The 27,132-nt window shown below is 41.4% G+C and overlaps 1 protein-coding gene across 7 annotated transcripts in view; it reads left to right on the top strand.

The window, feature by feature from the left end:
• The window catches only part of LOC308078121 (multiple C2 and transmembrane domain-containing protein 1-like), a 47,353-nt gene that overhangs the window by 8,265 nt on the left and 11,956 nt on the right, over positions 1-27,132 (top strand). Inside the window, exons 3-9 of one of the 7 annotated variants that reach the window (XM_080419210.1) lie at positions 13,689-13,809; positions 15,302-15,330; positions 15,386-15,499; positions 16,699-16,778; positions 19,701-19,830; positions 21,475-21,513; positions 24,780-24,947. In XM_080419210.1, coding sequence (XP_080275336.1) covers positions 13,689-13,809; positions 15,302-15,330; positions 15,386-15,499; positions 16,699-16,778; positions 19,701-19,830; positions 21,475-21,513; positions 24,780-24,947 — 681 coding nt within the window. Of the gene's footprint in view, positions 1-12,904; positions 13,001-13,688; positions 13,810-15,191; positions 15,221-15,301; positions 15,331-15,356; positions 15,500-16,698; positions 16,779-19,700; positions 19,831-21,474; positions 21,514-24,779; positions 24,948-27,132 lie in introns of those variants that run through there. The other 6 variants (XM_080419209.1, XM_080419214.1, XM_080419211.1 and 3 more) reach the window with 6 other exon arrangements.

Genomic DNA, 27,132 nt, shown 5'->3' with positions numbered 1-27,132 from the left:
TATTTGAACTGGGGACCCTCCCCCACCCTGACAAGCACTTGTAGGAGTTGAGGCTTTAAATTTAGTTTGACTCGTTCCACAGCTAAACATTGTGAAAATAGCAGATCTACAAGCTCACAACGCCTCGCACTGTGAGGCGTTGGGAGCTTGTAGATCTGATATTTTCACAATGTTTGCCCCTTTCTTACGTAATATTTGACAATTTGGTATAAGAAAGGTCTTAAAAGTCATTAAATTGTAACGTTATAAATGTGCAGATACCCTGTTTACACTTATATTGTATATTGGTTTGTTTACTGTTGAGAGAGAAAACAATGTTGCACATTAAGATAATCATCTGGGGACCCCCAAAATAATTTGGGGACCCCCAACCCCAGTTTGGGAAACACTGGGCTACACGAGCACCAAGCTTTGATAAGACAAATCTAGAGCCGGTTTTATTTTTCCAATTCTCAATTCCTAATTCTCAATTCTCAGTTCCTATCCATATACACAGGATTCAGAGTAGTGTGAAAATGCTCCCATCTGTTTGTTTTTGTTTCTCCCAAGGCTGTGTAAAGAAGGAACAGTCACATATTATGTTCTAGGCAAACTGGAGCCTTGAACGCGTTGACCTCCTCTTGCCTGGTTCACACAATTTCTCTAAATGCTGCTTGATGTTTCGGTTTTCTTTCTTGGATTATGAATACAGATACAGACTGCTGCCACCTCCCGCATGGAGAGTTATTGTCTCCGCCAGGCCGAAAGGCATGGCGAGAGAGTATGTTTTCGCCCCTGTCCGTCCGTCCGTTTGTGTGTCCGTTTGTGTGTCCGTCCGTTTGTGTGTCCGTCCGTCCATCTGTCTGTGAACAGCTAATCTCAGGCACCGTTGGCCCGGTCGCTCCGAAACTGTGCACACACACTCCCTGGATGAATGAATGAATTTTTCACATGGGCCTGTTATAGCGCCACCAGGAGGCCGATTTGTGCAAAACCCTTTTACTCCTACAGATTTTATCCAAATGTCATGCAAATCGGTACACAGTATCTCTATAGTCATGTGATCAACACGGATCTGTCCGATTGTCCATATTCCATCCTCATTGGCTAAGGTTGGCTTCCAAAGTTTGCAGGATTGGTTCGTTTTGAACAAAATGCCTCAAATCATGAACGCAGCTTCTGCTTTCCGTGCAATTTCACACGCAAATTCCCACTAGGCCGAGGAAGAAATGCCACCCTTTTCACATTGGCCTGTTATAGCGCCACCAACAGGTCTAATTTAGCAAAACAAATTTTTGGAACAAAATGCCTCAAATCATGAATGCAAGGTCCGATTGCCGTGAAAGGCCCAAGAAGAAATGGCACCCTTTTCACATTGGCCTATTATAGCGCCACCAGGAGGCCATAATAACCTACCTAACCTGGCGGAGACCTGTGCTCCGAGGAGCACTTTTTCTAGTTTCCTCTCATTTCCTCTCAGTGCCATCGTCTCCCTTTGTCTGATGATGATGATGATGATGATGGTGATTATGATGGTGATGATGATGTGAGAATAACTGATAATGCAAGCAGGAGGAAATCATGGCAGCGGAAGCTGGCACGCCAGAGAACAAAATGACACAGGACAGAAGTGTCAAAGTGCTCTTTAATGGCCAGTTACACAGATTTATGTAACATATGTAACATGTCACACAGATCATGTGGGTGGAGACTACGGTACATAAAACTGCTCATACAACTTCAAGTGTGTGTGTGTGTGTGTGGGGGGGGGACATAATACACATAATACATGTTCATACACATAATACATGTCAGCATAAAGATTTTATATTTGCCTCTTCTCAAAAATGGAATCAATTGTCCTAGTTGTTGCGTGCAAATCATTGGTTTAGTAACAAGACAATGTCAGACAAGTAGCATCAATTATCTTCTCTGGCAGTTCATACAGTCCATGGCATGAAAGGATCAACACCACACGCCTCCCAAGCAGGCCCACAGATCGTGTTTTAGCATCTTTGAACCGCACAGGAATTGAATCGCACCGATCAGTGTACCATTGCATTGCATTGTCCCTTTATCATAACATCGCTAAATGGTGAAAGGCAGGGCACTGAGCTGGTGGTGCCAGCCAGGATATGTCACTATCTGTTGTACTCCAGAGAGGCCTTATAGGGATCTTGACCCCAAGTAAACCCTCCTGAGTCCTGATCCCACCTCCTTCCTTGTTGGCATGTCTCCTTACCTCACCCATGCATCCTTAGCATCTGTCAATCAGGCTTTTTTTCTGGTCAAGAGATTAAGGTTAAAGCCTCCTCCTCCTCCCTATAGAAAACTGTTATGTCTTCTTTTTCATTCATTCTTCTTAGCAGTGCTGCGTTACTGTTGGAGTTAAAAAACATTGTTTTGTATATATTATTGCTTTTCAACTGTCTAAGAAAATAGGCTCTGATCTTGCGGACAGGTTTAATCATAGCGACGGTCTGCAAGTGTTCTTTGGCAGCGGATCAGCGTTCATGGACCTGAGAGGAGGAGCAGAAGAGAACGGGGCCGTGGCCTGCTGTGTCAGGATAGGTGGATTATTTCATGTTTAGGAGGTGCCAGGAGGTGCCATCTCTACCCCCTCATTTTTAGACCACTCTACTTCCCCTGGCTTCCTCTCCTCTCTGCCTCTTAGGGCACCTTTCTGCATCCCCATCTTCCTGTCTCTTCACTGACCCATTCCTTTTCACCTCTTTCTCCATTAGACTTTTAAACCAGCCTGTAGTGTTCCTCCTCCTCCTCCTCCTCCTCCTCCTCTCTCTGTCCACATCACCCTGGTGTTTGATGACTGAGGCGTTTCGAGGGTTAATCCGCACTGGCTCTCGTGATGAGTCATCCACGCTGGCGTCCACGTGTGGGCGCCTGTTATCGGTGAGCGCATTCAGGTTTCCCCCTCCACCCTGCATCTTACATCTGTTATGAACCTATACAGTATGTTACAGGTGAAATAGTTTATAAGTGTGAAATTGTTATTGTGTTGTTATAGTACAAACAGACACAGGTGTTGTCTAGTATGTGTATCGCCGCTGTCGGGCAGCAACCAAATATTTCCATTATTTCTCCATATTCCAGCTTGATGTTTTTTTCCCATTACAACCGGGAAAGCATCTGTGTCATTTTAGATTTATCTTTAGCTATACATATGAGCTTGTAGATCTGCTATTTTTGGAAAAATCTTGAAAGTTTGTGCAAAATCGTTGAATATAATACGAGGCTATATTTTTTTAGCTCAAATCTTTGCTTCTGGGGGTCCCTGGAACAAAATATTTTGAGATGGGGGGTCCGTTGCCAAATACTTGATGATTTTGGGGATCCTTGACATGAAAAGGTTTGAGAACCACTGGTATAGCAACATATACGTTTTTCCAGAAAACTGTTTTTTAGAATCGGCCTCAGGTCTTATAGTGTTAAATGTGTTGTTTGACAATGTCTGGCGTCACAGGCAGACTGCATGGCCTCAAGTTCCTTTTGCCTGAAACCTGAACCAGTGAAGCGACACACTGTCAGCTTGTATACTGTAATTGCCAAGAGATCAGACGTTATTCCTCCTACCCAGCTAAGCTCAGAGTGTGTACTTCTACTTCACACCCACGCAGTGGTGGAAAAAGTTCTCAAATTCTTTACTTAAGTAAAAGTACCAATACTGCAATATAAAAATACTCTGTTACAAGTAAAAGTCCACAATTCAAAATGTACTTGAGTAAAAGTACAGAAGTATTGGCATCAAAATGTACTTAAAGTACCAAAAGTAAAAGTACTAAAATGTTTGAAAATAGCAGATCTACAAGCTCACATCGCGACGTGTTGTGAGCTTGTAGATCTGCTATTTTCAAATAGCCTATGTATAAAATAGGGCTAAATTGGTTAATGTATGTTCTATAACACCATAATTTACATCTGCAAAGTAACTAGTAACTAAAGTTTTCAAATAATTGTAGTGGAGTAAAAGTACAATATTTGCCTCTGAGATGTAGTGGAGTAGAAGTAAAAGTATTGGAAATTGGAAATACTCAAGTAAAGTACAAATATATCAAAATTGTACTTAAGTAAATGTACTTAGTTACTTTACACCCACGCGTCTCCAACATTGAATACTAAATTGTATTTTGAGACAAAAACCCAGGTAGTGTTTTTGTCACAGTATTTATACTGTAATTGTGTGAAGCAAACAAGTGCAGAGAGAGTAACAGGGACTGAAGGAGTGTTGTGTTGTTGCATAAGAGCAGTTTGTATGTTTTTTCTGATTGAATGAATACTTTATTAACAGTTTGCAAAATAGTGCAGTGTTACAATTATACAATGATGCTACAAGGATAACACAAAAAAGTCCTAAGGGCTTGTTTCCATTGTGGGAGATCAGTGGTTCTCAAAGTGCGGTCTGGGGACCCCCCCAAGGGCCCTTGAAGAGGTTCCACAATGAGTTAAAATAGCATCGCAATCAGTTTAACCGTTTTTGCGCTTTAACCCTATATTGTATACTCTGGCTATAATAAAAAAAAAGACAATCTACATGGTCAAGACGCATCGCATCGCCAAGATTGGCTCTTGAAAAACGTTGAAGAAATCTTGAAAACATGTGAAAATCATGTGAAAAAAGAATGTAAACACAATTTTTCTTTTTCTCAAATAAATCACATGGGGGTCTGACCGTGGCCAAATGCATATTAATTTGGGGATCCTTGAAATGAAAATGTTAGAGAGTTACTCTAATGACATTGTTTCAAAGGCAACAGTGTCACTAAGACAGATAAATGATGTGGAATGAAACACATTATGCTCAGGATGACTGATTCCTCTAAGTTTCACAACTTGTGGGTGGGTGTGTGTGTGTGCGTGTGCGTGTGCGTGTGTGTTTGTGTGGAAAGAGAGACAGTGATACACCAGTATGTTGTAATGCACGGAACAAAAAATACTTATCGTCAACATGTTCAGCTTCATATTGTATTAAACAGAAATCCAGTTCACGCTCCATTTTTTTTCTTCAAATGGCAGTACATACGTTGGCAAAGAAATACTTAAGTTTTTCAACAATAGAGGGGGCATCCGGATTTGAACCGGGGACCTCTTGATCTGCAGTCAAATGCTCTACCACTGAGCTATACCCCCGTGTGACAAAACAGTCAGAAAACACATCTATGTACCTTTGTTCAAGGCTAGGTCAAACAGTATAGCCTTACTCCGCCTTCCTTTGTTTGCATATGAATGAGTGTGTGTGTGTGTGTGTGTGTGTGTGTGTGTGTGTGTGTGTGTGTGTGTGTGTGTGTGTGTGTGTGTGTGTGTGTGTGTGTGTGTGTGTGTGTGTGTGTGTGTTGTTTTGCTGGACCAATTAGTGGCAAACGTTTTGTGCCGCTGCCAGTTGGTCAAGGAAGACACTCCATTAATGTATTTACAATCTGTCAACGACAACTGTGTTATAATAACCCTTATATATTATATTTACTGTGTAATAACCCTTATATATTACTGTTTTATAACCCTTATATATTACACTTATATAACATTAATCACTCAGCTTGGTGCTACAATAGTTCTCTGAGGAAAGCAGGGAGAAAGCATTATCTCAAATATATACACATATCATAGAGGAACTGAATGTCACTGGACCAAGTTGTACTGAAAACAACAGATTCCAGTGTGTGTCTGTGCCATGGCATCATGACTGGCATCATGACTGTGATATTCAGATGGGCAGAACACATCATATCATAAGGCCAAAGGTGAACAACACAATAACTTTATAAGCTACTATGAATGTGTTGCATTGTGATGCCATGATAGCATGTATCATGGCATAGCATTTTTTTTTGTGGGGGATGCGACATAGATTCCACAGATTTTAAAAGCTTTTATTTTTAAAACCCAATAGAAGATTGCTTTGAACAACTGATTTAAACAGACAGCCAGCCCAAATAAGCAACTACTTTTTAGAAACATAAGCCGAAAAAATAAAACGCAACCTTTCTTTTTCAGTGTGTGCAGTTTTGATCTGTTCCATACACTGTCTGCGGTATTGATGTTAACAGTGCCTGTTAAGTGAACCATCATCCGCATGAAGATATAAGTACATTAGAGCAGTTTAATTTGCACACATTAAAGGTTTTATTGATTATGATTCAACTCTCCAGTCCATCATGGCTATCAAGACATACATTCTCCCTGACACGGCATGTCTGTCGAGTAATACGGCAAGGTTGCAAGGATGCATATATAATTATAATTACTATATAGGTCTATAATAATTTATGTTTTGGTTATTTGTTATAACATTACACACATACTTGAGCCAGGGCGTAATATGCCAGGGCTTAATAATAATCTTATTGTTGTAATATAATATGGGCTCCAGCAGTAGATAAATAGGTCTATGTGTACAGGTAGGCAGGTGGGTAGGTCAGGTGGTTATACTGTATATACATGCATGTGTGTATGTTTTTATTCTTTTTTGATTTGTTGAAGTGATTCTACAAATAGGGGAAGCTCTCTATAAGCCTATCTATTTTTAGTTCTCTATAAACCTATCTATTATTATTTTTAACTCAATAGCTGCAATAGCAGAAAGATGAGGCATGTTAATGAATTAGAAAGATGCGGGCGTTATATAGGCTACTCCATTCTACATTGTATTATTACGTTGGGTGGCATATAGACCTACTTAATGTTATCCTACAATTTAGCGAGAATGAAAAGCGTCGCAATTACTGCAGACTAAACTTGCATTCATTGGAAAATCGTCCATAGAAAAAGGGGAAATAATAGTTTTAAAAGGAGGCGATCTAAAAGAAGTAAGAGTGGCAGACGACCTGTTTGGACGCACAGCTTGAGCTGTCTGGAGCTGTCACTGTTTGGGTTCAAGGGGCGCGGCCTTGTCGGCGAGTGCGCCGTAATTTGGACCCACAAGCACATGTTCAAGTTTCCTGTTATTAAACAATATAGGGGGCATCCGGATTTGAACCGGGGACCTCTTGATCTGCAGTCAAATGCTCTACCACTGAGCTATACCCCCACACTACAAGCTTGTCAAAATACACGTCGATGTTCCTTTGTTCAAGGTTAGGTCAACAGTAGCTCCTCACTGACTCACTCTGCCTTCCTCTATTTGCATGTGTGTGTGTGTGTGTGTGTGTGTGTGTGTGTGTGTGTGTGTGTGTGTGTGTGTGTGTGTGTGTGTGTGTGTGTGTGTGTGTGTGTGTGTGTGTGTGTGTGTGTGTGTGTGTGTGTGTGTGTGTGCGTGCGTGTTGGTACTTGTGTGTTGTTACTCTAATTTCCAGTTACCTTTACTATTCCTGAATATGTCAATACTTTATACTTCTAAATCACTTTTCATTATTTGAAAACTTTGGTCAGTGGTTACTTAGCAGATGTTGATTAAAAACATACATTGACCACTTAAGTCTTAAGCAATATTACAATAATTTTGTAGATGTACTATTTTCAAAAAATGGAAGCATTTAGAAAATAATGGACCTTTTGCATAATGAGTATTTTTACTTTTGGAATCCTGAAATATATTTGTATCAGTCTAATCGGTCTTACAGGATTGTGTGTAGATGTAAGAGTATTTTTGGCCTGGAGCTATGCACAGTAAATCTGTTGTAATCAGCTTGTAATTCACACATGGACGGCCGTTTCAACACGTCCAGACACACTACCTGCTGAAATCTGGTTTTGGCTGTTATCCCAATATGAATAGTACTCTGCTATCTGACAAGGTGATTACTTAGAACCAAGACCCCCCCCCCCCCCCCCCATTATGAAAGATTGTATTGTAATCTGTACAGATGTCTAGCACAGGGTTTTTCAAAGTGGGTGCTGTGGAAGGCCAGGGGTGCCGCAGAATACTTTAGTCAAACAGACCTGAGTTGTACTGTACTCGGTGCATTCGTTTTTTGATCTACAGTACACCAAATGTCTTCACCAAAAATAACAGATCTCATTGTGAGCTTGTAGATTGGCTATTGGCTACAGCCGTTTTACTCTTGTGTACCTGAGCTGTGCACAACATGTAACAATAATGAACAACCTTGAGCCTTGATTCTGGCAATTATGCAACTGATGTGTCTCGATCCACATTCTTGTAGATCGCCTATTTTCGCTATCCGTCCTCCTGAGTGTAGTTTGGTTGGTGGGTGCAACATACAGGGTTAGTTCTGAGTGTAGTTTGGTTGGTGGGTGCAACATACAGGGTTATTTATGAGTGTAGTTTGGTTGGTGGGTGCAACATACAGGGTTATTTCTGAGTGTAGTTTGGTTGGTGGGTGCAACATACAGGGTTATTTCTGAGTGTAGTTTGGTCGGTGGGTGCAACATACAGGGTTAGTTCTGAGTGTAAATCAAATCAAATCAAATCAAACTTTATTTATAAAGCACATTTACAACAATCGAAACTGAACCAAAGTGCTGTACATGGAGAGACAGAAAAACATCAAACAGGAAAGTATGTGAGTGAGACAACAACAAAGTCACACATCACATACAACAGGAGATCAAGACATGAACTCAAATGTGATTAAAAGCTAAAGAATAAAAGTGTGTTTTAAGAAGGGATTTAAAAGCCTCAATAGAATTGGCACTTCTAATATAGAAGGGCAAGCTGTTCCAGAGCCTGGGAGCAGCAGCAGCAAAGGCGCGGTCACCCCTACTCCTCAGCCCGGTTATGGGAACCACTAAGAGCAACTGGTTGGCTGACCTCAGCGCTCTCTCGGGCATATAGGGCTCCAAAAGTTCAGACAGGTATAAGGGGGCTAGGCCGTGCAGAGATTTGTAGGTGAATAAAAGAAGCTTAAAATCTATTCTAAAATTGACAGGGAGCCAATGGAGGGCTGCTAAAACTGGGGTTATGTGCTCTCGCTTTTTTGTACCAGTGAGGAGGCGAGCAGCCGCATTTTGCACCAGCTGCAGGCGCCTGAGTGAGGACTGATCGATACCGGAGAGTAGGGAGTTGCAATAATCTAGTCGAGAAGATATGAAAGCATGGATTGCCATCTCCAGTTGTTTGGGTGGAAGATATGGTTTGACTTTCGCTAACAGGCGTAATTGGAAAAAACTGCTTTTAATAACGGAACTAATATGTTTATTAAAGGTGAAGGTACTGTCAAAGGTGACACCGAGGTTTTTGACGGAGGAACGGATGTTTGTGCTGAGGGAACCCAGGATGTAGTTGGTAGATGGAGCAATGTTATGGCCAAAGAATATGACTTCTGTTTTATTTTCATTGAGGTGTAAAAAACTTGTGTCCATCCATATTTTAATATCGTCCATGCAGTCCTGTAAGCGTTTAAGTGAGTTTTGGGCATTGGTAGTGAGGGGTAGGTATATTAGGACATCGTCAGCGTAACAATGGAAAGGAATGTTGTGTTTGGTGAAAATTGACCCTAATGGCAACATGTATAAGAGAAACAGAATGGGGCCAAGGATAGAGCCTTGGGGGACTCCAGACGTGAGGGGGGCCACAGGAGATGAAAAGTCACCTAGTTGGACAGAGAAACTTCTGTCCGCAAGGTAAGACTTAAACCAGGCCAGGGCAGTGCCAGATATACCTACGTGATGTTCTAGTCGTGATAGTAAAATGGCATAATCTACAGTGTCGAAGGCAGATGAAAGGTCCAGGAGGACCAGGACTGAGGAGCTTCCAGAGTCAGCAGTTAAAAGCAAATCGTTAAAAACTCTCAAGAGAGCAGATTCAGTGCTGTGGCCAGGTTTAAAGCCAGACTGAAACTTTTCATGAAGGCCGTTTGTGATTAGGAATGACTGTAGCTGGTGTAGTTTGGTTGGTGGGTGCAACATACAGGGTTATTTCTGAGTGTAGTTTGGTTGGTGGGTGCAACATACAGGGTTATTTCTGAGTGTAGTTTGGTTGGTGGGTGCAACATGCAGGGTTATTTCTGAGTGTAGTTTGGTTGGTGGGTGCAACATACAGGGTTATTTCTGAGTGTAGTTTGGTTGGTAGGTGCAACATACAGGGTTATTTCTGAGTGTAGTTTGGTTGGTGGGTGCAACATGCAGGGTTATTTCTGAGTGTAGTTTGGTTGGTGGGTGCAACATGCAGGGTTATTTCTGAGTGTAGTTTGGTTGGTGGGTGCAACATACAGGGTTAGTTCTGAGTGTAGTTTGGTTGGTGGGTGCAACATACAGGGTTAGTTGTCGGTGTAGTTTGGTTTTATGGGTCAGCCACAGAACGTTAGCTCTGGGTGGAGACCTGCGTTGCATGACTCTCTCTGCCCTTCATTTCCTGTTTCTACACTATCCTGCCAAATAAAACAACACCCCACACCAAAGAAAAGAACAAAGAGAAGAGTGGAAAAGATCAGACATTCAGCATTTCAAATCACATCTGATGTGATTTGAAATGCATTGACTGACTGTTCAGGTTAAGAACCCCCCAGGATAGGGTATAGGCAGTGATGGAAAGTACATTTACTTTAGTAATGTACTTAAGTAAAAAAAAATTAGGTACTTTTACTTTACTTGAGTATGTACATGTTCCAACCCCTAGGGGGGGGGGTAGGTTATCTGTGTGTTGTCATGAGATACTACAAGGTCTGTGATTAATCTTGTTGCATTCAGACACGCCTCGGGTTCCTGCCACCTCCATTGATTTGTTGTTGCTGTCTGAGTGAGTGCTCTGGGTGTGTGTGTGTGTGTGTGTGTGTGTCTGTGTGTGTGTGTGTGTGTGTGTGTGTGTGTGTGTGTGTGTGTGTGTGTGTTTGTGTGTGTGTGTGTGTGTGTGCGTGTGGGCCTGTGTGTGTGTGTGTGTGTGTGTGTTCGTGCGTGTGTGCGTGTGTGTGAGTGCCTGCCTGCCTGTGTGAGACTTAGAGAGAAATGGAGACAGCTATGGTGTGGATGCTCACTGTTGATGTATGAATATTGTCTTAATATCAAAGTCCTGAGTCATACATTCCTGTGTGTTTTGGGGAGATCGCTGCCCCCTGTGAAAGATTGCCAACTTCCTACATGTTTTCGAAAAACACAATAAAAATTCACATTAAAGCAAGGGTTAGGGTTAGTGCCACTCATTTCCTTGATGTTATACCTGCATCCATTGATAATAATGTGTAACAGAGAGGTCCTCTGTTACTGATGTTTGTCTCTTTATAGCAGTTTGCACAGTTGTATTTTTGCACAATGAATAGTCATGATTTTAAGTATTTATTGAATGATAATCATGAGGGGCAAGTGCAATGTGTAATATGAGTGCAATAGAGACCAAATTAAATATGTATAAGAGGTGCAATATGGGTAATGCTAAGTGATTATTGAAAGCTTAAATGTGACTCTCCACCAAACAGGCTACTTCAGACTACTTCAGACTACTTCAGACTACAACAGACTACAACAGACTACAACAGACTACAACAGACTGGTAATCTGTTGGCAAAAGTTGGCATCTAGTTCAGCACAAACTGCTCCTGCCAGTGCTGCCAGGTCTGCTTATTATAAGCGACTTTGGGCTTGTTTTCCTGTAAAGTCGCTTGTAAATATTCTTGCAAATATTAATTGCTGATTGCTTATGTTTGGGCTTGTTTCTGAAGTGTAGTTGCTTATTTGGACTTGCTTTCAAGGTTCTTTTTTGAAAATAGCTGATGTAATAGGGCTCAAGTGGTGAAACTGGTGGCTTCTTTTGGGCTTGTTTTCGTAGACCTGGTCGCTTGTTTCAGTCACAGAATCTGGCAACCCCTGAGCCAGCTCAGACCAAACCTTTACCCCCCTCTCTCCCCCCTCTTCACTACCCGACGGCTACCGGCTACCCAAGGCCTCTGTACTGCTTCCAGCCGCAAGTCAAGTCTCACATAATGATATTAGATATTGGCCGGATAATAGGTGCTGTCTTGTATTGGTGTGTGCTGCTGGGTTCTTTGTAAGGCCAAGGTTAATCCTGCTCCATAAGAAGTGAGGTAACCAGGTAACTTGTCTTTGATTGAGAACCCTTTGATCAAGATGATGGTCAAAGACCTGTACATGATTGAATCAGACTCAGTCATTTATTCTGCCCCATCTTGCTCCACCAAAGAGAGGGTATTGTTGAGTCATCGTTCATGTCCCACTTATTGTTGTTCTTTGTCATGGGACTTGGCTGGCTTTTGAGAGAGAGAGAGGTGCTGTATAAAGACACTGTGAAAGATATGAGAGGAAGTTCTGTTTTTGGAGAGTGCAGAGAGAGAGAGAGAGAGAGAGAGAGAGAGAGAGAGAGAGAGAGAGAGAGGACAGGGAGAAACGGACAGAGAGAAGTGTCAAGTCGGCCTGACTGACACTTCTCTCTGTCCGTTTCCCTATGGGCTTGGTGGGACAGAACAGAGAAGGAGAAAAGCATGTTTTTGGATTCACAATAGACTTCATTCTTATCAGCTTCACTTTGCTATTGGACAATATCATTTCCCCATCACAATATACTGTATGTATGTTTGCAGTATATGTATGTATCTATTTACGTGTATTTACACAAAGTGTCAGGTGCCTGTGTGTGTGGGGGGGTATAATTAAATATTATAGTAGCTGAGAGGGGTGCTATGTGCAAGTGTGTGTGTGTGTGTGTGTGTGTGTGTGTGTGTGTGTGTGTGTGTGTGTGTGTGTGTGTGTGTGTGTGTGTGTGTGTGTGTGTGTGTGTGTGTGTGTGTGTGTGTGTGTGTGTGCCTGTCTGCGTGCGTGCGTGAGCGTACGTGCGTGCCATGTACGTGCGTGTGGTGCGTGTAGCAGGCAGACAGCCAACAGGCCAAAGAGAGATGCAGCAGCCAGAGAGATGGAAATCTACGAGGCTCAAAAGCACTCACAGAGGTTTGAGAGAGGAAGCTGCACTCATGTAATTTCCTGTCAGCGGTTCCCCCCGAGGGACGACTTTACAGCTGAATGGGAACCTTTAGCTCTGAGTGGTGCTGCTGGAGGTATAGATGCTGTTCAAGCCGTGGAGGTGGGGAGTGCATGGTGCTTCACAGGGATTATTAGAGCAGCTTATGTGTGGTGGAGCAGGACACAGCAGACAGGCATGGCGGTGAGTTTGCCAGCGAGGAAGGAAGGAGATTTATGGTGATAGTATGACTGATGGAATGACCGCTGCACTTCATTCAGGAAGTGTTTAAGAATACAACAGCAGTGTAATCAGCGGTGCTTACTACTGTAGCATAATACCTGTGTCCTGTCTGTGATGTACTGTACGCGAGAGCTTGTCATAATGTCTTTTATTTATAGGGCTGCAACCATTGATTGTGAGGGATTATTCTATCGATTCCTGTTTTGATTAATGGGATAATGGAGAAGTGTGTTGTTTTGGATACCATGAAACAATGCATACTTAATGGACGACAAGGCGAAAACATTCTAATTGATTTTTTTTTAAATAATCAACTAAATCGGTTAGTCTGATTAACCACTTGAGGAAAACCTTTGAATTATTTTGGAAATGTACACATTTTTATACAGCAATGTATTTATATTAAAGAGAAAATGTACTTTGAAATTTGTACTTTTGAATACTTGAGTATTTTTAAAAGCGTGAACTTTTAAATACTTTTAAACACTCCGGTACTTTAACGTAAGTGCACATTTGACTGAGGAACTTTTACTTGTAGTTGAGTAATATTTGACCAGGAGTATCTATACTTTGACTCAAGTACTGCAGTGTTGAGTACTTTGTCCACCACTGACTGACTGACTGTGCATCTTTCTTCTTCCATGTCCAGAGTATGGGAGCACCCGGCACTTCAGGGGTCAGTCCCGACAGAGCTCTGCCCAGCTCGGGGATGTACAAGCTGGAGATCGAGCTGAAGAAGGGACTGAACCTGGCCATCCGGGACAGAGGAGGTACGTAACGTGCATGACCTGTGTTATGACCCCTGTCTGACCCCTGTCTAGGGTAGGGAGTGCAACATAATAATGGAGGACCAGAGCTTGTTTCAAGATGCATTTCTTTTATTGATTTTTTTTTGCAGAGATGAAAGATGTTTTTTCTTTGTTCCAAGTGACAATAAACTTCCGGGTGCTGATTTACAATGAAGCCAAAAATTACTATGTACTGAAGAAAACCCCTAACATAAACCCTGGGCCAAAAAGATACAATATACCAATATTCCATAGATTAGACCAATATACACTTTATTTACTAACCTACTTACCTAAACTAATAAAAAAAACAGGAAAAAACAAGGAACTGGATAAACTAAACAAAAGTATAGACAAAGGATGAATCAGAATATAACTTTCAGTAAATAAATGCACTAAGGTTCAAGTATCAAACAAAATAATAAACTTTAGACACTAAATGTTAACTAATTAAAAAAAAAGAGGACAAGAGGGCTTGAGTCTCTGCTGCTGTTAAGCTGCCAGTCCCCACCCAACACTGTCAAGGCAGAATGAAGGTTTTATAGATGAGGACCCCGAACCTCAGCCAATCAACGGCTAGGGCGTGGAAGGAATCGACGAATGAGGAGTGGAACGATTCCCCAGGTCCAGAGACTGGACCTGTCAATCTGCAACGCTGCCTGCTTTCAATCAGCCACTTCACACTCATACCACCAATCAGCGCCGCACCCAACTCTACACCATTCGCTTGTAAGGAACACAAGAAGAAACAGTATAACACAAGGTACAAATAATACAAGCATATTCCAACCAATCATAAATATACCATATAACCAAGTACAAAATCATAATAATTAATACAAATACAAAATACGGCTGGCCGTAACATCTGTCTCTGCTTTTTGTTCAAGTTGCAATCTGTAACTTTGATGTGCTATACCCAGGTATCGAATTCGGTTATTGCATTCTGACACATTGTGAGCTTATAGTTCAGCCGTTGTTGCTATTGACCTTACAAGAGATTAATTATTTCACTCCTGGTTTGTTAAATCTTGATAAAATACAGTTTATAGCAGTTTTTCTCAACCTTTTCTGGATCGGGGCCCTCTTGAGGCTTGCAGAAGTGGCGCTGGGGTGGTGAATGGTAAAGTGCCTGCCCACCACCACGGAGGTTGTGGGTTAGAATCGAGCATCTGTACGAACACAGTTTTGTTTGGGGAAGGGAAGCCGGGCGGAGAGGTACGATGTTTGTCGCTGCACGTATTCCTACTGGCGGGGCTACGTGGCACCTGTCAGCAGGGAGTGTTGGGCGGGAGGAGTGGGACGAAGGCTTGAGAACCACTGGTTTTGTGTCAGTTTCTCTAACAATAGTTTTCGTGTTCCAGGTACCAGTGACCCCTATGTGAAGATGAAGGTGTAACAATAGTTTTCGTGTTCCAGGTACCAGTGACCCCTATGTGAAGATGAAGGTGTAACAATAGTTTTCGTGTTCCAGGTACCAGTGACCCCTATGTGAAGATGAAGGTGTAACAATAGTTTTGGTGTTCCAGGTACCAGTGACCCCTATGTGAAAATGAAGCTGAACGGCAAGGAGGTGTTCAGGAGCAAAACGGTTCATAAAAACCTGAACCCGGTGTGGGATGAGAGGACCACTCTAGTGATAGACAGTCTGAATGAACCGCTCTATCTGAAGGTAATGTGTACACTACCCTCCACCACACACACACACACACACACACACACACACACACACACACACACACACACACACACACACACACACACACACACACACACACACACACACACACACACACACACACACACACACACACACACACATTGATATGCAAATAGAGGAAGGCAGAGTGAGGAGGTACTGTTGACCTAGCCTTCAACAAAGGAACATAGATGTGTATTTTGACCAGTTTGTAGTGTGGGGGTATAGCTCAGTGGTAGAGCATTTGACTGCAGATCAAGAGGTCCCCGGTTCAAATCCGGATGCCCCCTATATTGTTTAGTAACAGGAAACTTGAGCACACACACACACACAGACCTGTCATAGCTGCATGTGTCGAAATTACGCAGCACTAGCCGGTAAGGCCGTGCCCTTTGAACCCAAACACGCCGACACACACACACACACACACACACACAGAGAAATGCATGAGCACAAAGTATCTTAAACAAATTATTAATAGTTGGCCGGATGATTAAGCCTCCAAAAATCTACGGATGCAACTTTAGGTGTTTATTTGTCTCCAAAAGGAACACCAACAGTCAGTGCACGAGTATCCAGTACAGTGCTGGCAAAGGCAAAACATTATAACTTAATAACAAACATTAAGATTAAAAAAACATTTGAATAAAAACAAACTGTAAGCAAAAACTAGGGAACAGAACAACCCAAACAGACTACCGGTAGTTAATATCTGTAGCAGGCTATATACCCTTCCACGAAGGGCTCTGGCAGCTCTCCCTCAGGGCTGTTACCTGTGTTCCAAACTAAGTATGACTGATTCAGAATCAAACAGGTTGCAGCCTCTCATTTTATAGAGAGTGGATCCTACCACAGGACTGGCAGGTGTTCTACACCTTCCCCATAGCATTCGAGTAATCTAAACACTCACAAAGATGTTTTACCATTTAAACTCAAAAACAATGTGCGGTGAGACTTAACTCCAGATGTACATTAATGTTGGAAATATGCAACACTGACGCTAACAAATAGTCACTTAAAAACAGTCACTTTTATGACGGCCGGCTATGTTAATTAGTTAGAAGCAGCTTTGTAGTATGTGTGCGCGCATGTGCGTGCGTGTACGTGTGCGTGTGTGTGTTTAGGCAAAGGGCTGCGTGTCAAATTGTATTGACATTCTTGTTTCTCTGCAGGTGTTTGACTATGACTTTGGTCTTCAAGATGACTTCATGGGCTCTGCTTATCTCAACCTGGAGTCTCTAGAACACCACAGGTACTCAATGGCTTCTTCTAATAACACAGATGTTTTTGTTCTTTCTTACTCTTGTGTATGTCTGGGAACTATTTGTGCTAATAACAACAATGTATTACAACAAGCTACTGTATAATACTGGGTATGAAATATAATACAGGTTAAACAAAAAGCAAAGGTAAATCCATTAGCAGCAATGGAGCGTGTACAGAAAATGAAGGGAGAATAATTTAGCAACCGGGATATACAGAATATAAAGTAAATAATATAGCATATTCATATAGTTTACAATATTATGTGCAGGGGATTTGTCCCAGAAAAGAAAGAGGATAAACATGCTCTTGTTGAAAAAAAAGGGATGTTTACAGACGGAACTCGTTTGAACTGGCGGTTTGGTCATTGTTCAGGACTCTGATAACCTCAGGGGGTTGGTTTGGTTTGGTTCCATTGTGTTGCATTCTGTAACCTGGGACAAGTATCCATACATTATATTTTATACCTACTGTATGTATTTAATCCATTAAGACCGGGAACGCATCTGTGTCAGTTTAAGATTTCTTTGGGCTATCAAAAAATAGCAGATGTACAAGCTCATAGCACGGCACCGAGTGCCGCGCTATGAGCTTGTAGATCTGATTATTTTTTGAAAAATCATGGAAAAGTTGTGCAAATCTTTGAATATATAGATATGTTTTAAAGCCAAAAAAAAGAACTCTCATCTGTGCTTCTGGGGGGTCCCTGGTACAACATATTTTGAGATGGGGGTCCTTGACATGGAAAAGTTGGAGCACCACTGATAAAGCAACATACGTTTTTCAGAAAACTGACTTAGAAGACATTTGTAGAAGGGTTAAGGTCTTTCTTGAGAATCAGTACTGGCTTAGTGGCTAACAATAGAGTTGGTTCTTTGGTTGGTTCTTTTTGAAAATTCCCGAAAATTTGTCTAAGTACAAAGTACCACCAGGTCCCTGGGAGGGGGTCCCCTCCACCCAGCCCCGTACCCAGGATCGGGGTTCCTTAAGCTGGGTAGAGGGGCGGTGTGAGGCCCCTTCCCTGGTTCTTTTTGAGAGAAAAAAAATCGCGCTACGTGTCTAGGGCCCTCCGTGAGCTCGGCCTCTGCCTTCCTGCCTCAAGGAATTTTCGTGGAGGGCCGACTGGGGGGTCCCCTCCACCCAGCCCCGTACCCAGGATTGGGGTGCCTTGTCTGGGTAGAGGCGGGCGGCGTGTCGCCTGGTTCTTTTTGATTTTTTTTCGGGTAAAAAAAAAAGGTACATTTTACCCATCTCATTAGGTACTGTAAATGTGATTGATTGAATTCTATACTAACAAGATTATTAACAGTATACAAGTAGTAGGCCTACAGTCAAAAGTCATACTAAAACACATTACATTACATTACATTACATTACAGTACAGTCATTTAGCAGACGCTTTTATCCAAAGCGACTTATAAGTGCATTCAACATGGTAGGGAACGAAAACTACTAATCACCAGAAGTCTTAAGTGCATTTTCTGCAAAAACAAGCAACCAAGAGTATACCTAGCGCTAAGGTAAAAGTGCAATATATCAGCTACCTATTTTCCTTAAACAGATGAGACAAAATAGCTAAATCAAATGAGCAAGAGCTAAAACAAATAAGTGTATCGACTAAACAAGATCCAATAAAACAATACAAAAATAAAACAAGCGTTCGTACAACTAGTTAGCAACAAGTAGGCCAGGCCAGGCATTACAGATGCGCACCGAACGTGCAAGTTTATGTGCATAAATTACCTCCACGGTTAGGTGGGGTCGCGAGTCAATGGCCACATTATTTTGGGGTCGTGGGCTGAAAAGTTTGGGAACTCATGGTGTGTAGACTTTCAAAAAATCTCGAAAGTGCGAGAACTACTGGTTTAAAAGACATTTGTAGAATGGGCCTGCAGGTCTTAAAGGGTTAAGGTGCTTCACCTACGGACACAATATTAGAAACACTTCCGCTGTGATATCGTATAATGCTGATGAAGGCTCTGGGCTGAAACACGTACATCGCTCTGTATGCTACCTGAGCTATTATTAGACTTATTAGTGCTGGTACTTTCTCTAGTCTAAATATAAAGAAACTCTCCTATAGACCGTGCATCATTTCAGTAAGTTGGAGTTGTGCTTCACTGCTTGCATTGTTCATGTAAACATGATCAATGCCGCTTAATCACAGTTATGCCATGTCATGAGTCATTGCTTAAATATTGGGGCTACTTATTAATAGTGTCTGTGGGTTTTATTTGAACCGACAAAAAGTACTAAAAAGAGCTTATGAGTACATAATAACTATTAGATTCCATTTCCTGAAAACAGTTTTGAACATACAAGGTTATCATAATGTCCATGCTGCGTATGATGTCATGCTGTGTATGATGTCATATGTCTGTGTATGATGTCATGATGTGTTTATGATGTCATATGTCATGCTGTGTATGATGATGTCATGCTGTGTATGATGTCATGCTGTGTGTATGATGATGTCATGCTGTGTATGATGTCATGCTGTGTATGATGTCATGCTGTGTATGATGTCATATGTCATGCTGTGTATGATGTCATATGTCATGCTGTGTGTATGATGTCATGCTGTGTATGATGTCATATGTCATGCTGTGTATGATGTCATATGTCATGCTGTGTATGATGTCATATGTCATGCTGTGTGTATGATGTCATATGTCATGCTGTGTGTATGATGTCATATGTCATGCTGTGTGTATGATGTCATATGTCATGCTGTGTGTATGATGTCATATGTCATGCTGTGTGTATGATGTCATATGTCATGCTGTGTGTATGATGTCATATGTCATGCTGTGTGTATGATGTCATATGTCATGCTGTGTGTATGATGTCATATGTAATGCTGTGTGTATGATGTCATAGGTCATGCTGTGCATTGTGTTGTGTTTTTAAGGACGGTCCCGGTGACTCTGGTGCTCAGGGACCCCCAGCACCCTGCTGAGGACCTGGGGACCCTGGAGCTACTGGTCACCCTGTCTGCAAAACACAGTCCTGTAGAGGAGACCACCTCCTCACACACCATGGTATGTACTGTGTGTGTGTGTGTGTGTGTGTGTGTGTGTGTGTGTGTGTGTGTGTGTGTGTGTGTGTGTGTGTGTGTGTGTGTGTGTGTGTGTGTGTGTGTGTGTGTGTGTGTGTGTGTGTGTGTAGTGAGTGAATCAGAGATGCAGGTAAACATGCAGATACAGATATAACATGACAAACTGAGTGAGTCTGTGCTGCGTGTGTTTTAACAGCAGAAAGACATTAAGGCATATCGCTGGAATTCTGTTGTCACTAAAGTGAGTTCATGCTGCTTACTGTAGCGCTAACCCCCCTTATTAGCCTCAACCTTATCAGTTATAGCCTCCTCCATAGACTGTACTGTACTCCTTATTAGTCCTAGATAATAGACTCATAATAATAATAATAATATGTGCTTCCTTTTTTCTTGTTTATTAGTTTGAATTGTGATTTCTTTTTTCTTCAAACCAACATTTCTCATGCAGCTATAAATTAAGTAAATACTTCAGTGTTTACAGTGTGAAAGGAATATATAGCCGGTTATAAATGTTTTTTTTTTGCAACAATACTCCAGCTATAGCTACAGAATGATCACTGCGTATTTTCCAGCATGTGGACAGGACATGGGCGTGGTCTAGACTGTTGTATTCATGCAGCGTGGAGCAGCACAACAGAAGGGACACATTTCCTCTGTCTGACCTATTCTCAGCAGGAGTGCATTCATGGCTTAAGTTTACACTTAATTGGCTACAGCAGGACCTCTAGTGGTCACATTTATAATACACTTAATCATAGGATGGTGCAAAAAAAATCTAAACATTATTACAAACAAATAAAAGAGAATGAAAGCAAATAAAAGCAACGAAAAGAACCTAGGACAACGCAATACAAAGAAAACAAACAACAATGCTTTTTACAAATGTTCACGGATTCAGAGACCTGTAGATCCTCAGCTAGACAACTCCTAATTCTAGGACTATTCGCCTTTAACTTAGTGATTGTGTAGATCTGTAGTTACATCATGGCCCTCACACATACGGTGCAGTAGTGAAGTGCTTCTCAAAGTGGGGTCCGGGGACCCCCAAGAGTCCATGGCGAGTTAGACCCTTTACGGGTCCATTTGGTTCCATTTGTACACTCTCAGACTCGTAAGTTAAATCAAAGGTAGGGTAAGTGAATTTTTTTTGGTCTTTTTTTTTGTTTTGTTAAAAAGGTTAAAGTACTATATTCTGATAGTAATCATTGCTACAGAGCGTTTGTTCGGTCACATGGGTTTCTCCAGCTCTTTAGTAAACAGAATATAGTACATTTTTAGGTAGGTGACAAAATTTAAGCCAATCAGGAGAGAGCACTGAAAATGCATTCTCTGTTTAATAAAGAGCTGGAGAGACAAGGAGACTCCTTTTACTGAACAAACACTCTATAGCAATGAGTACTATCAGAATATAGAGCTATTTAACACTTATTTTAACCAAAGTAAATCACTTACCCTACCTTTAACACTGATTATTTTACAGTGTCGATTGGAGTCCTAGAGGCAAAAAACTGAATCAAAGTGTGGGTCCTTGAGATTGAAATGTTTGAGAAGCACTTCTATAGACATATATAGTACATAGAGCTGCTTTAAGAAGAGATGTCATACGTATAATGTGTCTTATGTTCAGACCATGCTGCTCAGGAGGTCCTGGAAAAGATCCAGCAAGGTAAACACAAAAACGTCAACAACAACATCCTCATCATCATAGAATCCAGCCTCATGCTCCTCTGCATATCTCATCTGATCCACAGCTTGTGACACACTGTAGCAGCCCTCCATGTGTTGACAGTTTAGTAAGGCTCTCAAGACAGTGGTGGATATTTATTGTACTTAAAGGAGTAGTTCACCCAAAAAAATACTTATTTTCCATCAATTTCACACCCCATGAAGCCTTGAATCCATGGATTTATTTTTGTTTTTGTGGCATTCCTAAGCTAATAATTTGATTCCTGTCTCCTACCGGCTAATGTATCCGGTAGGAGACACAAAGTAGATTATTTGTGTCTCCTACCGGAAATACACCCGGTCATCAAATTAATGGCTTAGGAATGCCACAAAAATAAATCCCTGAATTGAAGGCTTCATGGGGTGTGCAATTGATAGAAAATAAGTCATTTTTTGGGTGAACTCCTCCTTTAAGTAAAAGTAGCAATACTGCAACGTAGAAATACTCTGTTACAAGTAAAAGTCCGGAATTAAAAAATGTTCTTGAGTAAAAGTACAAAAGTATTGGCATAAAAATATAATTAAAGGACCAAAAGTAAAAGTACTAAAATGTTTGAAAATAGCAGATCTACAGGCTCACAACGCGTCGCATCGCGACGCGTTGTGAGCCTGTAGATCGGCTATTTTCAAATAGCCTATGTATAAAATAGGGCTAAAGTGGTTCATGTGTGTTTTATAATCTCTGCAAAGTAACTTAAGTTTTCAAATAATTGTAGTGGACTAAAAGTACAATATTTGTCTCTGACATGTAGTGGAGTAGAAGTAAAAGTATTGAAAATTGGAAATACTCCAGTAAAGTAAAAAACACCTCAAAATTGTACTTAAGTACAGCACTTGAGTAAATGTACTTAGTTACGTTCCACCACTGCTCTCATGACAGCGTGCGTTGGCTATCATAGATTCCAAACGCTTCCTTCCGCCTATTGTCTGTAACTCAGCAACTCTGACAGGGAGTAGGGAACTAAGTTGATATCCGTTATTATTCCCCCCCCCCACTCCCATATCCCCTGTGCAGTCACTTGACCACTTGAGCCCTACATACTTCTACGAAAAACAAATAGCAAAAATAGCAGATCTACAAGCTTACATTGTGTTGCGTCATGACGTGCTTGATCGAATGATTGATCGAATACTTTCTTAACAGTTTGCAAACAGTACATCAAGTATTGTTCATTGTTCATTTTTGCTGAATTGAGTACAAAGGACCCCAATGGAAACAACACATAGTGTTTTCTTGGGGTTAAAATCCTCTTAAAGGAGAATTCCGGACAAATTAAGTGTTATCTTTGATGTCTCGTTACTCACCTACCGATGTGAAAAGTAGCGTTCTTTTTTTTCATATATTCCCCTGTCGTCATTTTTTAAACACCCTCCGTTGTTATAATGGGAGCCGCTGGGTTAGTGAAGTTCGTCTATTATAACCGATGCAATGTTATTTTTTTCTCTACTACGATTCATTGTAGAGTCTCATGATAGTCAAACATGCGCTGAAAATTCCTGCGAGCCTGCCGTTAATGGCGAACGATTTAACACTGGTTGCTTGTTTCCAGATTCTGGCAACACGAGTTGCCAGGTTCTGGAAGAAAACGGAGGGTGTTTAAAAAATGACGACAGGGGAATATATGAAAAAAAAGAACGCTACTTTTCACATCGGTAGGTGAGTAACGAGACATCAAAGATAACACTTAATTTGTCCGGAATTCTCCTTTAACAGACCTTGTATTGAATTGTACTTCCCTGTGCTTGTCTTTGCAAACTGTTAATAAAGTATTCAATCAATCAATCATATTCGTATTCATATTGTTCAACACATATGCTTGTCACTATAGCCCAATGTAAATGAATGAAGGAAAACAATTATTCCTCTACATTAGGTGACTGTAGAAATGTTTTCAATTGACATTTTAATATGTGGGCTATGTAGGTGATGTGTCAATTACACATATTAGCCATGCTGTAATTGAAGACTTTTAATAAAATAAGACTATCTTATTCTATTTATTGCTCACTGAAGGGTTTTTCTCCACCAAAGTATTATTTTGCTCCAAGAGCCTACACTGTTCACCCACTGGGTGGCAGTGTTTTCAACCTCTGCGATCAACTCCATATGCAGTGCACAATGCTCATTTCTGCTAGCTTGCAAAGCATCTTCAGGAACTTCAGTTTTATGAAGAGTGTGATTGAAACGCCTCGCTACAATGTTGGCTTGCGCTTTAGATCAAATAGTTTCACCGCGCTTGGCCACCTTCATTGCCATAATACAGTATGTTTGCTGTTCGCTGACATGTGGGACCATTAGTGTTGTGGCTTGTGGTAATAGTGCCACCATCATGCATTGTTCTTTTCTCCTACCTACATGATTGTAGAGCACTGGTTCTCAAATGTGGGGTCTGGGGACCCCTAGGGGTCCTTGAGGGGGTTCCAGGGGGTCCCCAGTTAAAATACTGATAGATGGTTCAGAACCAAATGGACCCTCACAGGTCTGTAACTATATGCTAGTGTGTGACCTAGGGGTCCTTGAGGGGGTTCTAGGGGGTCCCCAGTTAAAAGACAGATGATAGATAGAATAGATGGTTCAGAACCAAATGGACCCTCACAGGTCTGTAACTCTGCAAGTGTGCACTTGCATAGTTAGATTAACGCTGGCCCCGATTTATATTGATTTAACAGTGAAAACTTTGGTCCCAGAGATAATAATGATTAATGATGAAAAGTTATCAAATGGAGGTCCGTGGCCTAATGCATATCAAACTGGGGGTCTTTGATATTAAATTAGTGCAGTGTGTACTGGCCAACACGGGACCCCTACCTTCCACAACCCCCTGTCCAACATCAGGATGAGCATGTATTGAGATGTAGTAGTTAATTCCTGGTCCATGCAGTATACCTGTGCATGTGTTCATAAGTAACAGAGGGGGCACCCGGATTTGAACCGGGGACCTCTTGATCTGCAGTCAAATGCTCTACCACTGAGCTATACCCCCACACTATAGCCTAGTCAGAATACACGTATATGTTCCTTTGTTCAAGGCTAGATCGACAGTAGATCCTCTCTCTGCTCTTCCTCTATTTGCATATCAATGTGTGTGTGTGTGTGTGTGTGTGTGTGTGTGTGTGTGTGTGTGTGCGTGTGTGTGCGTGCGCGTGCGCATGTGCTTGCGCGCGCGCGTGTGCGCGTGTGCGCGTGTGTGTGTGCGTGCGCGACAGCAGCAGCAGTCGCTGCGTCTCTCAGAGTTCCACCAGAAGGCCCAGCTGTGGCGAGGCATCGTCAGCATCGCCCTCATCGAGGGCCGTGAGCTCCTTCCCATGGACACCAACGGCCTGAGTGACCCGTACGTCAAGTTCCGCCTGGGAGACCAGAAATACAGGAGTAAGGTACACCACCTATACCACCCCTCTTTCACCATATTTCACCAGTTTACAATGTTAGCAGACGCTCTTTATCCAGAGCCACTTACAGTAAAGCAAGGTAAACACATCAGTGTTGATTTCGTCGACTAAAACTATGACGAAAAATGTTGGTCGACTACCTTTTTTCACTGACGAAAACTAAATAAAAACTAAGCTATGATGACTAAAACTAAGACTAAATATACTGACAATTTTGTCAGCAAATAAAAACTAGACTAAAATGTTATGGAGGGACTAGTGGAGAAGACATCCAGTAGAACTAAAAGACAAGTCATCATGGGTGCGTTTGGGTGTCACATACCGAAAATAGCTGATCTACAAGCTCACAATGCGTCGCAGCGCGACGCATTGTGAGCTTGTAGATCGGCTATTTTCGGCTAAGTGAAAATCAGCCATTTCGATGGCAAAAAGTCAACTAAAATCTTATGATATTTAGTCAACTAAAACTAGACTAAAACTAAAACACTAATCAACACTGGTTCTGACTGCAATGGGGAGTTTGTTCCACAGTTGGGAGCCAGGAGGGAGAAGAGTCTGGGACGTATGGAGTGTTGTCCAGGGTGTTTTAGATTTAGAGGACAGTGTGTTCCCTGTGTTAGCTGATCTGAGAGAGCGGGAGGGGGGGGGGTGGATCAGGCTTTGGAGTATGTAGTGCCGTCAGAGTTGTGTGAAGAGAGAGTATTCATTCATCATGTATTATGTATTTGTTTGTTCATTTGACAGAGGGACAAATGCACAATACATCTATTGCACCAGAAATAGCTGTAAGCGCTATTTTACATCTACAGTCCCTGAGGATATGAGGACAGTTTTCAAAAAGTTATCATTATAATGTTTGATAATCTATGATAATGTTTTGGCCCACGGCCTTCCTCATGCAGCGTGATTAATCATTAATCACGCTGCGTGAGGAAGGCCGATATAGAGCTTGTAGATCTGCTATTTTTGGCACACAGCTAGGAATAAATCGGGCATTAAGACGCCATCAAGGCCTGCCAAACATACATTTTAGTCGACTAAATCAACTGTAGATTTAGTCTACTAAAACTAGACTAAAACTAAAGCATTTCAGATGACTATAATGTAGGGCATTAACGAATAGTGATTTATGATATTCGAATATTCGACCCGAAAAGTATTCGAATAGTCGATTATTCGGTTTGATTATAAAAAATTTAAAAAATTTAAAATTTAAAAAAAGTTTTTTTTTTCTTTTTTTTTTTTTCAATGGCATTGATGACTCGACTCAAGGAATGGGAGTTGACGTCACACCAGAGCTCACAGCTGCGTGTCTGCTCTAGAAAAGCAACACAAAAAAAAAATATCTTAAAAAAAAAAAAAAAAAATGTTTTTTTTTTCTTTCTTTTTTTTTCGAATAATCGAATAGTGGTTTGATAGTCGAATAGTCGGTTTGATATTCGAATATTCGAATATTCGACTATTCTGTGAATGCCCTACTATAATGTGACTAAAACTAAATGTTCAAAAGATTACAGGCCTTATTTTCGCTGGTGCTTTACCCATTATCCCTAAACTTCTTTGCCATTTCTATTATTTAAAAAAACATTTTCACATAGTTCAACTAGCCGAGCTACATCGACACGTTGTGAGCTTGTAGATTGGCTATTTGAACTAATTAAAAATGCTTTTAAAAATAGTAAAAAATGGCAAAGAAGTTTAGGGATAGTGGGTAAGGCACTGGCGAAAATAGGGCCCTACGACTAAAACCAAATCGAACTTTTCTGTCAACATGAACATGTTTTCATGATAATCTGCCTCAGGTAATGTCCATAGAATGGAAAGCCAAGTGACAGAGCAACCCTCTGGAGCGGAAGGAGAAAGAGAGAGAGAGAGAGAGAGAGACCTGGTTTTATTCATAGACCAGTATGCTTTATATAAGTGGAGATCCGGTTCATGCTCCATTTTTATTTTTGAACAGCTGTACCACATACTTGGCAAAGAAATGCTAACATTCCCTGTTTTTTTTTACAATATAGGGGGCATCCGGATTTGAACCGGGGACCTCTTGATCTGCAGTCAAATGCTCTACCACTGAGCTATACCCCCACATAGTAGAGCAGTCAGAGAACACATCTATGTTTCTTTGTTCAAGGCCAGGTCAACAGTAGATCCTCACTCTGCCTTCCTC

Source organism: Gymnoscopelus braueri, assembly GCF_963280865.1.
Source record: "Gymnoscopelus braueri genome assembly, chromosome: 22".
Lineage (NCBI taxonomy): Eukaryota > Metazoa > Chordata > Actinopteri > Myctophiformes > Myctophidae > Gymnoscopelus > Gymnoscopelus braueri.
The sequence above is the reverse complement of the archived record's forward strand: the minus strand, read 5'-3'. Positions and strand labels throughout refer to the sequence as shown.